The sequence below is a fragment of the Artemia franciscana genome, chromosome 8, assembly GCF_032884065.1.
Source record: "Artemia franciscana chromosome 8, ASM3288406v1, whole genome shotgun sequence".
NCBI classification, from domain to species: domain Eukaryota; kingdom Metazoa; phylum Arthropoda; class Branchiopoda; order Anostraca; family Artemiidae; genus Artemia; species Artemia franciscana.
Genome location: NC_088870.1, coordinates 53,530,364 through 53,549,335, shown reverse-complemented (window position 1 = coordinate 53,549,335; position 18,972 = coordinate 53,530,364). Strand labels below are relative to the sequence as shown.

General features: G+C 35.7%; 2 protein-coding genes across 4 annotated transcripts in view; one reads left to right on the top strand and one right to left on the bottom strand.

Annotated features, from left to right (window-relative positions):
* Window positions 1-11,952: 11,952 nt before the first annotated feature.
* LOC136030720 (craniofacial development protein 2-like) lies at window positions 11,953-12,579 on the bottom strand. Its single transcript, XM_065709791.1, has one exon. It carries the CDS (start codon window positions 12,577-12,579, stop codon window positions 11,953-11,955), a length of 627 nt encoding a protein of 208 aa, XP_065565863.1.
* Window positions 12,580-14,471: 1,892 nt separating this feature from the next.
* LOC136030565 (caspase b-like) overlaps window positions 14,472-18,972 on the top strand; it is a 71,556-nt gene continuing 67,055 nt past the window's right edge. Inside the window, exon 1 of one of the 3 annotated variants that reach the window (XM_065709629.1) lies at window positions 14,472-14,548. The gene's annotated coding sequence lies outside the window, so the exon portion shown is untranslated. The remainder of the gene's footprint in view (window positions 14,549-18,972) is intronic. The other 2 variants (XM_065709631.1, XM_065709632.1) reach the window with 2 other exon arrangements.

The following is an 18,972-nucleotide window of genomic DNA, read 5'->3' as shown; positions in this document are numbered from 1 at the left end:
TAAATGACGACCGGGACGCAGGGACACAACTACAACGGTGACGCCGGGGGCACAGGGGGGACATAAATGACGACGGGGACACCGGGACACAAGGAATATAAATGACGCCCGGGACACTCAAAGAGAAATCACAGACTGGGACACCGGGACACAAATGACGACCGGGACACAGGGAATATAAATGACGACCGGGACACAGGGACATAACTACAAAGGGGACGCCGGGGTGCACAGGGGACATGACGACCGGGACACAGGGAATATAAATGCTATTTATATGCACAGACAATGGGACAGCGAAGAATGTTGTATATTCGCATGTTTTACGTAGTTAAAAATATATATTTATATCTATCTCTATTCACAGGTGGGACACAGGGACACAGCTACAATGGCGCGTAACTAATATGGCGCGTAACGACTTACGCGCGCGGGGGGGCTTGAGGGGGCACGAAGCGCCCCACCAACTAGGTGTTGGGGTGGCGCGAAGCGCCACCCCAACAGCTAGTATATATATATATATATATATATATATATATATATATATATATATATATATATATATATATATATATATATATATATATATATATATATGTTTTTAATTACGTAAAACTTGCGAATATACAACATTCTTTGCTGTCCCATTCTTTTTAAGTTAGTAATTTTGTTAAAAATAGACCAAAGATCATATAGCAAAAGCTCTGGGGTTTACAAAACGCTCAAACTTCGGGGGCAATGGTGGCAAGTCTTATATACCAGGAGTATATACCATTCTTATGGAACATGAGGTGGTATAAACTTCGAACGAGCCTCATTTGAAATGTAATTGAACGTTTTAGTTTCCTTTTAAAGAGTCAAATGGATTGGAGGGTAACTCGCCTTCCTCTCATGTTTTTTTTCTCAAGATAAACTTGACAAAGTTTTTGAGATAAACACTTTTTTCAAAAACGACCAAAGATCATAAAGCGAAAAATCTAGAGTTGAACCCCCCCCCCTCCCATGCCCTAGAGCAAGGGTTGTAAGTTATGCCATGGGATCGTATGCTGTTCTTATGAAAGGGGTATTCGTATAAACTTGCGAGGATGCTGATTTGATTAGAAGTTGAAAGTTCCAGATCCATCTTTAAGAACCAAATGTAGTTAAAGGGCAACCAGCCCCTCCCCACACCCTATCTTCTCAAATGAATTACATTGAAATTTTGAGATAGCTAAATATTTTCAAAATAGTCCAAGTGTCACATAACAATGCCTCTGGGGTTGACACAGTCCCCCAAGTCTGGGTTGGGAGTTTGTAAGCTATTCCCCAGGGGAATATAAGGCTTTATAGAAGGGTTGGTCGTCTAAACTTTGGAAGATTCTCATTGGATTTGAAAATATAATTTCTAGTTTTTATATGCAAGGGCCAATTTTAAGAAAAAAATTGGTATAAAGTAGAATTTTTATGGTTGAAAATGGAGAAAATGGATGAAATTGAAATCGGAAAATGAAAAGTAAAGTGACTGTAAAGCTTTTATGTGATATTTTTAAAAATATGTAGTGGACGACTCTCTAGAGACAAAACGAGAGAAAGGTTGGCATGGCTAGGACATTTTGTCCGTAGAAAGATTAGAAATTGTCAAATATAATACTTTTTAGCCATCCATCTGCAGAAAAACAAAAAGAAGGCTGGCCTCAAATATATTCAGAAGGAGCGCTACAGTGACTATAAAGGATAGTATAAAAATAGTATTAGTGTAAAGGGGTATGCTGGCATGTTAGATAAATAGATAACCCCCTTTACTCTTCTCTCTTTCTCTCTCTTTCTTCCCTTTCTACTCTTTCTCTTTTAAACAAACGTATCTATCTTTATAGTTATGCTAATAGTTTTGTTTAAAACATAATTTAATTAGACTTTATAGAGGTAATTGGGCGGACACAGGTATTGCTAATAACACACTAAATTGTGGATACAGTAGTCATACTCCAGTGGACACAGATAGCATGAATGAAAGCGGAGATATACCCATTAGAACTTCTGATGACATGATTATACTTTTATCTTCTGCACCAGGTAAGCTTCTATTTTTTTAGTATTTCTTCACCAAAGCGCCATTTTTCTTTTTTTTTGTCACTAATTCTCCCCTCTTTACTTTGATTATTATATTTTCATTTTGTCCTTTTAGCCAAAAACTTTGCTTTATCTTGTTCACTGAATTTTACGTTCTTCCTAATTTGTTTATTAGATTTTCATTTAAAATTTTTTTGAAAAATGCCATGCTCTTGATCTTCTTGTTAAGAAATTTGTCAACTTTTCCTTTTTAGGTCACTAAATTTTTACTTTTCTTTTCTATCACACTAAATTTTAATTTTAATTTTTTAGCCTTTTTTACCTTCTTTTTTCCCCCTTTTTTATTCTTTTCCAAGGGTTTTAGCTTTTTCATTTTTTTGTTCTCTAAAGCTTTTTCTTTTGTATTTTTGTTAACCAAGTTTTCACTTTACTAGTTTTTCACTAAAAATTGTCACTTTTTCACTATATGTTCTCAGAAAATTTTCTTTTAGGTCTATCAGTTTTTTTAAAGGAATTTTACCTTATTTTAATCAATTAATACTCATCTTTTCTTGGAAATCAAAATTTTCATACTCTTCAATTATGACAACCTAAAATTTTAGGTAAAATATTTCTTTATATATTTTTTAGTAGTTTCCTATCTTTTTCATTTTCTGCGGAGTTGATTTTCACTGTTCCAGTTTTTACTCAGTAAATTCTCACTTGTTTTCATTTTTTGATGAGTGTGTTTTTTTATGGTTTTTGCTAGGTAAATACAGTATTCACTTTAAAGTCTTTTAGTGCTGTGGATTTTTGCTCTGCTTGCTTACTTGCTTATATTTGAATCAGGACACAAGGTTGGCAGTCCTTCCAAGCGCTAGGAGGTAGTAGACGATTGCGTTCAGTTTAATAAGGTTCAAGGGGGTAATAATTTTAAGCCGAGAGGAGTTCAATTGGTAGCAGTTTCGTTTGAATTCACCAAGAGTTTTGAAGTCAGATTTGATGGTGGTCATCCAGGATTAAGCCATATTTCCAGCTTGAGAGTGGTTTACAACGAAACACATTAGAAACAAAACAATTATCAGGCCTTTAGCATGCATAGGCGACCCAGGAGCGGCACCAGAGGTGAATTATGGTGTTTAGATAAAACTTTCGTCAGCAGTGTCATGTTATTAGGTCGTTCGAGGCTTGATCCCGTGATGCTCTTCTTGCCTACTTGGGGCCCAGAGATTGATCTTTGGCACACCCAAGTACGTCAACAGGGTTGTTACTTATCTCTGTTAAAAGGAACAACAGTAACTTAAATGATTCGACATTCTAAGTGCCAAAACTAACTCTGCAGGATCTTTATCCTTTATTATAAAATTCTCACTTTCATATTTGCCAAACAGTTTCTTTTTCTCATTTTTACCGAGTAAATTCTCATTTTTCATCGAGTAAGTTCTTATTTTCAACAGTTCGTGGTAACAAACTGTAAGTAAGAAGCGATGGTAACCAGCTCAATAGTAACCGAAACTCTAAAAGACGGAATTTTGTTACCAATAGATACATCAAAAGAATCGGATCTTTACTCTGATTCCGATTTAAAGAATTGGGTCTCTATTCATCATCTATATTGGTAAGTAGTGAAGTATAAGTTTTCATCGAGGACTGGCGCTAATCTCACGAAAGGAAAATTAGATGAATATGAAAGTCGTAGAGTAAATTTGAATGAAATTCTGAATAACCCGATAAGAAGAGCACCGATTATGAATTTTGATGAAAATTTAGATAATATTATCGATAGCAATTTTGTGGAGGAGTTTGGGTTATTAGATTTTGGATCTCGGTGGGAGGATGTCCTCCGGGTTGAACGCTCAAGGGCTGAATTCTTCCCTGCATGATATACAGCTTATTTGTAGAAATTATCGCCTTGGATTTATTGGCCTATGTCAAACTTTTTTAAATGAGGAAAACCAGCTACTTTTGGATATACCTGAATGTAAATCAATATTTATAAATAGAAAGATGAAACAAAATGGTGGGCTAGGATTTTATGTATTGTATAATCTAGCAACTGTAACAGCGAATGATAGCACTATTTAAAGGAGGTGACCGGGAGGATCTGGGAAATTATTGGCCTATGTCTCTTTTGTTCGTTTTTTTCTAAAATATTTGAAAAGTCTATGCTAAAGCGTCAGCTGAGTTTCCTGGATGCGAAGACGTTTTTTCATCGGCTCCAGTTTAGCTTTTGGGAAAAGAGTTCAACAGAACACGCATGTAATATGCTTCTTAATTTTATACGACAGTTTTTAGACTCTGACCTTAACCCTGTGGCAATATTCCTTGATATAAAGAAAGTTTTGACAGCCTTACACAAGAGATCATTATTGGTAAGCTGTGGCATCATGGTGTTCTTGGAGAAGCTCTGTCATGGTTTATTCATTCCTAACTGGCCGATCCATCGCAGTTGAAGCTTCTGATAATCATGTTCCAGTTGAATATGGAGTGGCAGAAGGCTCAGTTTTTGGGCCATACCTTTTCCTCATATATGTCAACGACCTCTATTGCCTATTTAGCAGCCCACGATCTAATTTCTTTTGTCAATGGTGCCAGAAAGGAAATACTTAGGGATGAACTGTGGCTACGCCTGGTCGGGATGAAAAACCCTTTTTATTCGCCGACGACAACACCCTGGGGACTGCACCACCTGATGAATTATCCCTTATACTCAAGCTACAATTGATGACAGAAAATACAAATTGGTGGTTTGAAAAAAAATATCCCGCATAGGCAAAAGCTGCCTTATATTGACAGAGGTTCAAACATCTAGAGGAATCATATCCCGGTCGGCTGACTGGTTGGTTCGATTCCTTTAGGCACTTTTAGATGAAAAGCTATCTTTCAAGTATCATATTGAGTTGATGAGGTTAAAATTTTTTTGAAGTCTTTCGGAATTCGGAAGTTGAAGTGAGTCTTTCCTTTCTCTATCCTTTATCTATAATTCTGAAGCACTTTTTGTTTTCCCTGGCACTAGATTTCAATTTTACTTTTCTTATCGAAAGTTGTAGTGACTAAGTTGCACTTTCTTAAAATGATAGACTTTTGGTAAAATAACGTTGAAGTTTTGATTACTTTTAAAAATCTCAATTCTGTATGCCTGATTTAAAAACTTATTAAATCTTTTTGATTATCTAGCATTAGAGTTTGAATTCCTGAAACTCGTAAAGAAACTAATAACATAATAATAACAAATTATTTCTTACCCACAAAACACTATAAAAGTATTGAAATGTAGAGTAAAAACAATGAAATACGCACAAAAAATGCAAAACATGCAAAAAACGAAAAAATAACGACTATAGAATTTTTTTTACATTAAATAAACACAAAAAATTTAACAAGAACAAACACACATATAAAAAAATGATCTATAGAGAAATAAAAAAACAACATTAAATACAAACAAGAAATGAAATTCACAAAAAAAAGTTCAACCAACGGAAGATAACTATAGAAAAAAATTTACAAGATGATTATGGGGAGAAAGCCCATCAAAACAGTACCTGAGAGCTTCTTGTGTAGCTTTTTCAGCTTTAATGTTATATCAGGTACACTATATTTACCAATTACAATCCGGTTACGTGTCCAAGGAGGAATGAAAAGAAGAAACTTACAGTACGTGAAATAACTACTCCAGAATCTTTTTAAATCAATTTTTCTCATGATGGGGTAAATTCCTGCCGTATAGAGGACAGATTGATCGCAATATGTAGAGTAGAGTTTTTAAAGCTCCCGTCTGTTGTATTTCCCTTGATTGGGAACAGTCTTCCCATATCCAAATTGTATTCTCTTAGAAATGCCGTAAACAGTGCGCTGACGAAAACTGGAAAGATTATTAGTAAGGCTTATGCCCAACCACCGCAAAGTGTCAACAGACGGAATAAAGAAAGTGTGGCAATTAAGAGGAGATGAAGAAGATGAAGGGAAGGATAAAAACTCACACTTCTCTTTATTTAACTAAAGAACAATCTTAGAAAAAGCATTGGAAATAGAAGATACCATTTTGGAGAGACCAGTCCTAGTCTGACTAATTAGGAGCAAATCATAAGCATATGCCAGATAAGAAACATCTGAAATATCAGATAAATATGTAGAGGATATTTTTGCAAGCCCGCCAGAAATTCAAATTTTAAAAAGTGTAGGTGACAAAATTCTACCTTGTCTTGCGCCTCTTTAAACATTAATAGTAGCAGTTGGAGAAGATTTCAAGCTAAGGAAAGAATTAGGATACCAATATTGCATTAGCAGAATAACTGACAAATTAACACCTGAAATATAAAGGGAATAAAAAAGCTGGGAATGGATTACACTGTCAAATGCTTTGGAAATATCTAAAGTACAAATATAAATTCCTTTGCTCTTATAATTATTATCCAGAAGAAGAGAAGCTAGAATACAATGAGGATGCTGACAACCCACCCCAGAGTGAAAACCAAACTGGTTCTCTCCTTTATTAGTCCTATTAATTAGATGGGGAAGAATTATATATTCGAGCAATTTACTTATATTACAAGAAACGGCAATGGGCCGGTATGAAGAACAATCAGCAGGAGATTTTCCCCGTTTTAATATTGAACTTATCGTGCCACACAGGAAACATTCTGGAACACATGATGTGCATTTACACATCTGAAAAAGTAACTGTAAATGTGAAAACAAGCGCAGGGTAACTTTGCGAAAGATGAACTTTAGATATCCCATCTGTATCAAAAGAATCATACTCTAAATTCTTAATAGCTTAAATACATACAGCAGAACATGTAATGGGATTTGCATGTCGCTGGGAAATACAGATAGAAAAGAAAGGTGCAATAAGACGAGAATACACAGTATATACGGAATAGTTAACAACAGAAAAAAATGAAGAATAATGTTTCAGTCAGATAGAAGGTGGTATGGCATTACTGCAAGAATAATCATTTTCAAGCCTTTCAGAATTAATCGCTTTACGTCATTCGCGTTTATTCACAGGGAAATCCATGCCACGGTACCTTACTGACCTAAGATCTCTGTGGTTTGGAATTCAACATAGAGAATAAAGGCTAGCTGAAGTCAGAAAATGATCTTGGAAACAAACTAGATCGTACTGACTGCATATTTCATTAATGAAAAAGTCTTTGTCCTTAGTTCCATTAATATTGTATAACAGAAAATTGAAAAGTCATTAATGCGGATTAGGGTCCTTTTTTAGTCTCTCTTGCATAACAGGACAAACTAAGTTGTCAGCTGGGTGATTTTATTTTAGTTAGCACATCTATGGGGGGGTCAATGCATGGTTTATCTTTCGTAGAAATGTGTGCTCCAGCACAACGAGAATATTTGGGAGTATTAACCTGTTAAGTGTGTTGAAAGTGGTTGGGGGAGTGACGTTCAAAACACTGTTTTGACTGTTCTTTGTATTGTTAGACCCAAAAGAATTCGCAGCCGAGCTTCACTCCTTCCTTTAAAAATATTGATTGAGGATAAAAGTCTTCGAGCTCGAGTTTTACGAACTGAGATAATCCAAGTCTCTTTGCATTTTTGATGTCATTTTGAATAGAAAGTATATCAGTGTCCACTCTGGCTAGTACACCTAAAAAATGCTTAGAAAGTACTATAGTAGCAGTACCAGTCCTTTTTCATGCATAAAAGCACAAAAATCCTCACTAGCTGATTTCTCAATGTTTATACACCGTTTATTTTTTAGTGGCTTGACACTGCGTACTAATTCATGACCGTTGACCTTATTAATAACAGTTTTCCGTTTCAGAGGATCAGAAAGGTCAGTAGGTATATTTGAACAACTATGGTTGCATCGGTATCAGCAGTTGAAACAGTCAAGGGGAGTTTTGGATATTTAAGCTGGTAGTTATCGAGGGCTGAAGAAATACCAATGAAAGTCTGGTGCAGCTGGTTAATTTTGACAAACAGAGAAGAATAAGCAGTTGCTGGAAGGCATGTTACTTCGGTGGGAAGCTCAATCACAAAAGTTGGCACTAGGTCGCCAGTCGTATGTCTAGCTATTAGGAGTGAAATAATGTCACTAAATTGGCTTGAAATAAAATTAGAACCCTTTCTTACCGGGCAGTCCTCATTCGGATCACACATCTCCAGAAGTTTGGTTTTTGCATCCTTCACTTCATTTATATCAGCAAAAAGTCTATTCCATATTTCTTAATCGTGTCATTATCAATACCATTCAATAGATTGCTTTGCACATAATTCAGTATTGGTGAATAAACCAGTTCTTCCATTACATATCCATTAATAGTTTTTACTCGGATAATATAAGATCACTGATCATGAAAATAAGAAAACCACAGAAGATCCCAAGGGAATTCTCACTCAAATAGCAAAATAATCCTCATATTACAATTATAATCCTTTTGGTCACTGAATTAATTATTATCAAAATACTGGTTGTATGTCAGGAAGAGACTATAATCCTTTTACCAAATAATAGCAATAGGTTAAATCCTAAAAGAAGTTTTCACACCATGAACTCAGAATCAATACTAAAAAATATTTTTATTTGTATCAATATCGCATAAATTGTCTCCTCTGAAAGAAAGTGTGTATCTTAAGTAATTTAAAAGAAGGTGAAAATACGATATGTTGTCCGTTTGGGGTCTCAGCCTTTATTTTGAAGATACAAATGAGAGAAACAAAAATATTTGATCAAATTTGTTTAGCTAAACATAACATGTTATCATCTTAATAAAACATGAATGAGTTATGATAGGTATTATGTTATTTTATAAGCTGGATATCCTGAAATATTATATCCCAATCACAGGAAGGTTTAGCTATTCAAGTAAAATAAATACACTTTTTTCGGTACTGACCTTCTATTTCCTTTCAAAAGTTTAAAAATTCTTTTTCAGGATATGCTTCTGTCCGTGATCAAAGCTGTGGAACCTGGCTAATCAAAAACCTCTGTAAGGTTTTTAGCTTGAGAGCTTTTGAAAAAGATGTACTTAATCTCTTCCAGCTAACAGACGAAGCACTTAAAAATGAAACAGGTCCTGGAAGTGAAGTATAAACTTTAGACCTCCAAAGTAGGGGTATGAACAGAAAGCTCTTTCTTTACCCGGGGTTATAAGTGTATCAAAAGGATGTAGCCTACTGTTCTGGGTCCCGATAGTCATTTTTTTCATTTTATTTTAGACCAGCTGACTTCAAAGTTAGACCAGCTGACTTCAAAATTAGACCAGCTGAAGTATTTACATAATGTGTGTCCTTAGATTTTTTTTTTTTTTTTTAAGAGGCCAAGACTGAACGATGCAGGGATGTTTCTCTAAAAATAAATACCGAGACAGTTTGTCTCAAAATCCTTGACCCATCAATATATTTTTTATTCAAAAATTGTCATTTCAAGGCTCCATATATTTTTATGTTAATAGACAAAAGGTTTTTTTTTGTCATGGAATAGAAAAAACCATGGCATAGAAAAATCAAGTAAATAGCAGCACAGTCATACCTGTCCAAAATTTAATCAAAATTTATTAATGAGTTTTGTTCTTCTTAAAATGAAAACTTGACCAAAAAAGTTTTGGTCAAGTGAAAAATTAAAACACTGCCTTTTTTTGTTAAAAAATAGCTCATAAGGCTAATATTATCTTCATCAATGCCTCATTTTGTCCGAAAAAGGCGAATGGCTAGTTTTTTGCTGTCTAAAAAAAGACTGCTAGCCAAAGACTTTCCCAACAATCATGTTTCTAAGGTCTAAAATATAGCCATTTACATTAACCTTAATAAATCGAATCATTGTTGGAAATGTTGAAGACTTTGGAGAGCAATATTCAAAACCAGATAATATATCAAAGTAGACTAGCAATTTCTATACTTATAACACTAATAGAACATTCATACTAATAGAACTTTTTACTACTGAACAACTTCAGAAATAGTATTTTTGGACAATAAAATATAAGAAATCCATCAGAAATACCATTTTTTGGCAAATATTTCATCAAGAAATTTGAGAGCAATACATTTTTTGACTATGCTGACTTGACCAAACTATTCACCATGTATTGCCTCTATAATCAATCCTTGAAAGTTTCAATCTATCTTAATTTTATTCAAAAACGTTTTTCCTCTGTTCCCTACCCAATGATTACTTTTCGGTAATTTTTTTTTCTCGAATGCAAGGAATCTCTTTTCCTGTTGTTGGTTCAAACTCAAAGTTTGGCTACGTAAAGGAGGACCAGGATGACGTTGCCGTTGAACAGGCATAACTTCAGCTGGGTCGAGTAATCTTTTGACTCTCATATGCGCATGCACTTGAGCCTATTGAAGGTGGCGTTCGCCTGACTAATTCTGGTCATTATTTCTTTGAATGTTGAGATCATATTCTCCACTATGCTTCCAAAGTACCTAAATTCTACAACCTGTTTTCCTCATCTGATATTAAGTGGGGAATCAGTATTCACCTTTGTTTTGGTTTTGCTCGAATTTATTCTTAGGCCAAGTTGACTTGCTTTTTCACTAACTCTGTTTAGAAGCAGACGTTGCTTGCACAACTGTAGCATTGTAATGTCATCAGCAAAGTCTAGGTCACCAACTGTCACTTTGGCAGAAAGTTTGATACCATTGGTCACTGATTTGTGGGGAATAAAGTCGATGATTATCACGAAAAGTAACGACGATACTACACAACCTTGTTTGACTCCAGATAGAATTCGAAAGTATCAGGTTTGGCCTTCGGGTGTCTTGATGTAGCGCTCGCTGTCCTCGTAAAGAGCTAGATAATTGTGATTATTTTACTTGGGATCCTATAATAAAAAAGGATCTTCCTCAAACTTGCCCAATCTATAGTCAAAGGCCTTTTAAAAGTCTGTACGAATCATGAAAAGCTTTGAGTGCCATTCCCGACTTTCTTCAGTGGGACTCGCAAAATATATATAAGATCAGCGCAAGAACGGTTTGGGCAGAACCCGTATTGTTCGTCCCTTAGGCGCTTTTCAAGCTCAATTTGTATCCTCTTCAGAATGACATGACACAGTAGTATACTGGGGACCGAAATCAAGCTTATTCCTCGTCAATTTCTTGGGACATTGACATTACCTTTTTTGAACAAATTGTTGCAAAGAAGGTGGTCTAGAATGTTATTAGTGCTGCAACTAAGACCTTTATCATCTCTGCTGATATACGATTCTCTCCTGGAGATTTACCATTCTTCAATCTCTTGGTAGCTGCTTGAATCTCTACCGCCCTTTGGAGCTTCACACTGATGATTAGGGAAAACGATGGTGTTGTGGGAATGTCGGGTGGCTCATCAGGTGGGTGGCTTACTGAGGAATCTTTCGAAGTGGGATGCCCATAGCTCAATCACTGCTGCTTGTTTAGTCACGAATGCACCAGATTGATCCCGATCTGGGCCGTTGATGGTACGTTTCTTTCCAATGATGTAACTTGTGTTCTGATATAGGGATCTAGAGTCTCCTCTCTTGGCTGCTTCCTCAGCAAGTTTGGCTTTGTTCTCAATGGGTGTTCATTGGGTCATTTCTTGCGCTCTTCTTTTGGGCTTTAGCTGCTTCCGGGTAGCGTGTGTTTTTCAGGATTAAATGGCCTGGTGTTTGGCTTTAAAGAACGGTTTTTTTATGAGTTTCCTATCCCTTGTGAGATTACAAGCTCAGTCGGAGAGCCATTGGTCTTTAGGGTGTCTCTTGTACCCCAGTATTTCCGTCACCGCCGTAAGTAAGGAGTTTTTGGTGGCTTCCCTCAGTTCTTCTTGGTCTTGATTTTCTGGCACGGAAAGTGATTCGAATTAATTAAAAAGTTCGATAACGAAGTTTCTTTTTACTTCGCTGTGAAGTAGTTTGTCCGAGTCAAACGGCGAGTTTTGATAGGGTACTTGTTTAACATTTTTCTTCAGATTGACTTTAAATTTGGAAATCATCAAGCTGTGATCTGCCCTGAATCCACTCCTCTATGTGAACGTATGTCTATGAGGCTAGTGCACCATTTGCGACTGACTAGGCAGTGATCGATCTGATTTCTAGCGACACCATCCGGAGAGGGCCAGGAATATCTGTGGACATCATGGTGTTGGAACAAACTCCCACCAATAACTAGGTCATTCGAGAGCACCAAATCCATTAGAAGCTCACCATTTTCGTTCCAATTACCAAAGTCATTGCACCCTATAGATTGGGGGCAATATTTGCGGTCGTCACCAATTTTTGCATTGAAATTGACAAAACAAGCTATGTCTTGTCTAGGTATATTTCTGGCAACTGATTGCAGAGTTCTGTGAAATTTTCGTTTTATATCATCGCTTGCTTCGTTTGTCAGTGCGTAACAGACCACCAGAGACAGTTTTGCATGCTGGCTGGAAAACCTAGCGGTAAGAGTTCTGGAAGAAACTGGCTGCCACTTTACAAGGGATTGACTGGTTTCTCTCGTCATCATAAGGGCAACTCCGTGCTCTCTCCTTGACTCTTGTCTACTTGGCAACTTTTCAAGGCCTGAACCAGGCCATCTTACCTCGGACATAGTGAGGATGTCTAGATCGTACTGGCGCATTTTTTTCAAAACTTGCTCTGTCTTGGACGACTAGGACATTTTTCGAACGTTCCAGAATCAAAATTTGAAGATATTTGTTTCTGTCATAAATCTTTCCCGGGGACATGCGGTTGTCGTCAAAAACAATCAGATCCGAGGCTATTCTCAATAGATGTTTCTGTTGATTACGGTTTTTTACAGGAGTAAGTCACAAGCCCACAGCCCAACCATCCCTATTTATCCTGGCCTGGGACAGGCTGCATATGCAGGCAAGGCCAACCAGACTCTGGTGACAAATGTCATTAGAGCTCAGAGGTGAAGATACTTAGGCCATGTTCTCCAAATACAGGACGCTGTACATTAGCACCCAAACTGAAGTCGAAGGTGGGTAAGACCTCGGAACACTTTGTATCGAACGTACCAGGATGGTCTGTGTAGTATCCCCCCTCATATACATAATAATTTTTGTTCTTTTTAAGTTTTAATGTTGCTCCATACTTTCATTTGAAAAAAAAATGTTTTTTTTTTATTTAATAGGAGTTGAAATGAAGTATCCATGCTTCTCTTCAACCCCATTGGGAAGACATGATGCAGCTGCCCAATTCAGAAAATATTGGCAAAGTCTTGTGGATGTCGTGGGTACCCCTAGGGACACAGGTGGGTCTAAGGTCTATGGTAAGGATTTATTGTCTAGCATTATCGTTTTTAACGTCTAAACAAACACTGTTAGCTTTCTATTAGACGACAAAAAATGTCTTATTTATCTAAATATAGGCATTCTATGTGATTTGTCTTTCTCAAATTGTGAAAATATAGATAAGATAAATACTATGCAACACTTGGAAAAATTACACAGAGAGGACAAATATGGCAGTGGTTACACAGTCTTAGAGTTCTACTTAAATTTTTGTTTGTCTCTGTGCTTTGCATACGATAGTTTCATTTTTCAAACCTGCATATAATGAGAATAGTTAAAGGAAGCGTAAGAATACTAAAGAAATACTAAGAATACTAAGGCCTTCTTGTGGAAAATCTTTGGCTGGTGTCTATTCCTTGATAAAACCTTTGTGTATTTGATCTACCGTAATGGGTCACTTTGTTTCTTACTTCCTTGCTGATTTCGACTTATGTTCGAGGTTTTCATTTGAACCAAAAGTTACTTATTGCCCCTCCTCTTATTAGTCTTTTGAAGGACATAATTTCTTAGGATTATGCAGAAGCAAATTGAGAACGGGTTTATAGTTGTGAACAAAAATTCGCTTTTGACAACTTTAGTTGAGGTTGAAAGTCGTAACACGTGGGGTTTTGTCAATATCTATTAAAAGAAAAGTATATTTAGCAAACAATTTAGTCAGAATTTTTTTAATTTTCAGCTTAAAATCTCCATTTTGGAGACCAAGGATCAAACATGCCCTCTTTTCCCAACAAAGAAAGCCTTTAAGTGCTAACATTGGGCAACATGCATAACTTACATCCCTTTTCCTGGGGCCAGTTATTTTTTTGTTTTTCTAGTCCTGAGACATAGTTATTTAGCTTTTGGTCTAGTTTTGTACAAAATGGCTGTCTTAGTTTTGATTGGAGGTATTTAGTGAAAAAGGCTGTGAGGAGACAGGTTGCCCTCTGGTCGATTTAGACCTTTTGCAGGGACACCAGAACTTCCAGTTTCCAATCAAAAGAGTCCCCTCCAAAGTTTTATACAACCACGCCTTCTATATATGGTGTCTCTTAAAAAAATAAAAACACTGAAGCCTTATATCCCTCTGATAAGGCCAACGCTATAGCTTTATCTTTCATATCTCCTCCTATATTCTCAAAGTTGGAAGTTTTGGTTGACCGTACAGATTAAGCGTCTGTTGAAGTCCGATAAGAGTCTGATAAGGTTTTGACTGATTTTTTTTTCGATAATTACATTTAGTAGTTTAGAACCAGGAATATTGTTTTAAATTTTGATACATCTGTTGATTAGGAGGTAAACTAACTGAATCTTAAGGTACCAAGCTTTTTTATGGTTTATTTGAATTCAGACATTAAAGAAAATAGATTAGAACATGTTGAATTCTATTCGCGGTAAGATTAGAGAGTTACGGTTCTTGTAAAAGGAGAACTATAATCAAATGAACAAAAAGTTCCCGAAAGAGAAGTTTTTCAAAGAGAAGTAGTAAATAGCTTTTAATCGGCAGCGCATTAGTGCTGTCTACGTAAAAAACAATATGGGCACATTCTATAATTTTTCAGTTTGTTCTAGATCAGGGCACTTTATATAAAAGGATTTGTCACAGAAACTTTAAAAGGGGCTAAGTTATTTGGAAAATTAAAGTTCTAGTGCCTATTTTGATAGTCAAAAGTGATTGGAGCGCACCCTCCTCAAACGCCCATTATTTCCCCAAATATATCAAATCAAAATTTTAAAATAGCATTTTGGTTCAGAGTAGTTGAAAGGTATAGTAATAATGTCTTTGAAGATGACCACATCTCCTCCCTCCTACAGCCCTTAGGGAAAGGGCTGTAATGTATGCCTCAGGGTCAAATGAGGTTTTTATGGAAAAGGTGGTCGCATAAACTTTTGAGAGGAGTTATTGAAATGGATATTATAAGTTCTAGTGCCGTTCTTAAAAGTGAGATTGATTTGAGGGTAGCTAATCCCAGCCGCATCACGGCCAATTTATCCAAAATGCACCCGATAGATATTTTGAGATATTTATCGTTTGTTCAAAACAGTCCAAAGATCAAATAACAAGGTCTTTAGGCTTGACACAACCCCCCAGAGTACGGAGACAAGGGCTGTAAGTTTTGAGCAGTGCCCTAGGGGCATATAAGGTTTTCATGGAAGGGATAGCTACATAAACTTTAGAGCCAAGCTCATTTGATCGGAAATCTGAAGTTCTGGGTATCTCTTAATATTCAAAAATGATGAAGGGGAGCTAGTCCCTTCACCCTACCTGACGCCCTTATTTCACCAAACACATCTGATCGAATTTTTTAGATAGCCATTTTGTTCACAATAATCTGAAGAGCATATAACAGAATCTTGAATACATCCCCATAAAGGTCCAGACAAGCGTTTAAAGTCATGCCTTGAGGCATATACGGTTTTTTATAGAACGGGTAGTCGTATAAACCTCGGGTCGGATAAGGCTCATCTGATTGGAAGTCAGAAGTTCTAGTGCTTTTTTTAAGAATAGAAAGTGAATAGAGGGCAACCAGCCCCTATCCCACAAGTCTATCGTTCCCCAAAACTCATCCGATCAAAATTTTAAGAGAACTATTTTGTATAATGTTGCTAAAATGTACAGTATACAATATTAAGAAAAGTATACCTGTTTGAACTTTAATTTCCAAAAAGACGAAGAACCTTCAGGGGAGCCTTTCAAAGAATGTTGAGAGGAATTTTGAACTAAATTAAAACACGTAATGTGTATATGGATTATAAAAAGGGTGTAACTCAGGAATGACTGAGTATATTAAATTTAAACTTTCAGGAAATGATAAGATAGATGATCACATATTGAATGTTTTCATGCTACCACTGCTACTACAACTACCACCATTGTTGCTACTGCTATTACTACGCTAATCCATTTACAATATAGGGGAAAGGTTTGAACTAAATAAAAAGACGCTCTGTGCACGTATATTGTCAAAAAAGTGCATTTTAAGAATTGATTTGGGTATTATTTCGGAACTTTCAGAGAATACCAATAGGGGAAAAATCATTTGACCAAAAGGGAATATGTTTACACCACTGTTAATTATACTATCACTTCTATATTTGCTACAACTACTAATACATCAATTGCAATTTCTTGTAAAGGCAATATGTTAATATTACTGCTGCTGCTAGCACTACCGCTATTACTTTCAATATATTTTATAAAATTATTGCCGTGCCGAGAAAGCAAGAAAACATGCGCTCTCCTATATTAAAAATTAACTGGAAAATAAGGAACAATTCGTAAAATTGTTATTGCGCATTGATTTCCTTGGCATTGTAGAAGTGACTATTTTTCTAAAGAAGATTTATAATTTTTTCAAAATATAACTTAAAGTTTTGTATCATAACTTATTTTACTAAAATTACCCCCCTTTCCACTGCTCCACTCCGAAAATCCCGAAAAAAATCCCCGTAAATCCCAGAAAAAAATATATTTTCAGCACTATTTATCCTGTCTATTACTATTTAAATTCATAAATAATTTGAATTATTAGATATAATAATAAGTAATCCCTCGTTTAATGTACAAATTTGAGTGATTCCAGAACCACAGTCTGAACGTCTCCAGTTCCTAAGTGGCAAGGGGTTGGGGTATGGATTTAGTGATCCAATAGGAATATAGTTGCAAACCATGAAACTGGATGACTTCAATTTCCTTTTGAATTATAATGATTGACAAGCTTAAGAAATAAGTGCATCGAATTTTCAATTATAGTGAATTATAAAAAAAAAAATCATACAAGAGGCACAAAACCATGATTGGAAAAAAGGCCCAATAAGGACTTTTATATTTTGATTCAAAGTCTATTACTCTACTAACTGAACTAAGATGTCTGAGAAACTAATATAATCTATTTGTTATTCTTTAGTTTTTTTTTAACCATAATTGCGTAACTTACAGACCTTTTGCAAGATCTATAGTAGGTCTGGTTATCATCATAAGCATAGTTATTGGACCTTATTAACTTTGAGTTAAAGTTTCAATTGTAGAGTAATACCGTTAGGCTATATTTGGTGAAGCTGAACTTTAGAGAGCATGAGGAGGGGAGGGGGCTATTTAAAGAATAATCATTAGGAATTTTAAAATAGATATTTGTTATTCTACAAGTTTCATTCTATTAAGAGCATTTCGTCAGTCAGATATCCTAATGACGTATCTCCATAATTATAAATTTTCAGAAGACCCGAAAAAAATCTCACAACTTTTTATTTCCCCTTCGAAAACCATTAAATAAAAATAGATTGGTATGTAAAACCAGTACGTAGCAATTCGTTTCTTTTCTACGGTTATCGGAGGGCAAATAAAAATAAATGGAGACTAGTTACCATTGAAATGGTAACTATGACTCTAACAGATGATAAAATAGGTAATATCCACGTAGATATGAACAAAAGCTTTTAAATGACTAATTAAATATCTTTTCACGATAGTGTAGTAGTCTGCTAGCCCTGCTAATGTTACAGTAGCCTGCTCGTATTATAAATTTTCAGAAGACCCGAAAATAAATCTCACTACGGATTATTTTATCACGTGAGCAAATGTTTTATGGGACTTACTAAGGTGGCTGAAAGGGAGAGTATAAGGGAAAGATTCCTATAAACCCTCAGTTCAATGCTTTGGATCGTAATTATTACAATGGTGCCATTTTATTTTTGCAAACATCCTCACTTAAGAAGTGACACAAAAAGTGCCGTTTTAGTGCTATATAGCAATTACAAAGGGTAAATTGATAAACCAAAGTCCTGTAGATATGAGTATTAGCTTTCAAATGGCCTATTAAACATCTTTATAAGAAGTTGTGTTCGCCCACTAGCCTCAGCATTTCAACTTGAGACACAACACCAAAATTGTGATTTTTAGTATCATTTGGCACTTGTAGAAGGTGAAATTTTTATGAACGTATACATGAGAAGCTTTAATTTAAATATTAAACATCTGTTTACAGGGGTCAAATAGCCCGTTAGCCCCACCCCTTAAGTAAAAGCACAAAAAGTGCCAGACGATTTTTGAAGCTTATTATGGGGGCTAGGAGGGGTATATAAAGGAGGAGATCTTGTAAGCCTGCAGTCGAGGGTTTTGGACCATAGTTATTGGAATCGTACCTGTTTCTTATTTTCACGCTTTCCCACTTAAAAAGTTACACCAAAAGTGCCATTTTAGTTCTAAATGGCATTTACAGATGGTAGAATATGAATAAAAGAATTTACATATGAGCAGTAGCTTTCCATTGAGCCATTAAACATGTCTCTAAGAAGTCCTGGTAGCCAACTAGCCCTGGCTTTTCCAATATATACATGGCACCAAAAGGAGCATTTTTAGAACCATTTGGCACTTGCAGATGGTGAAATTTATAGGACAAACTTAAACATGAGCAATAGCTCTAATAAAAGCCATTAAACATATTCGCACGATGTTCTGGTGGCCCTCTAGCCCCACCTCTTGAAAAATGGCCCACTAAGTAGTTGCCCACTTCTTAGTAGGCAACTACTTAAAAAACTTTTTTTTTATTTAAAAAAAAAATAAAAAAATGAAAATTACGATTTCTTATTCAGTATCCGAGGAAAAAGAAATTTATCGTGTATCTATACTAAACTCTGCGACCAGAAAATCCTGTTTGTACTAGTAAGGCTATGACAAAGGCAGGGCGCCATACGCTGTTAATATATATATATATATATATATATATATATATATATATATA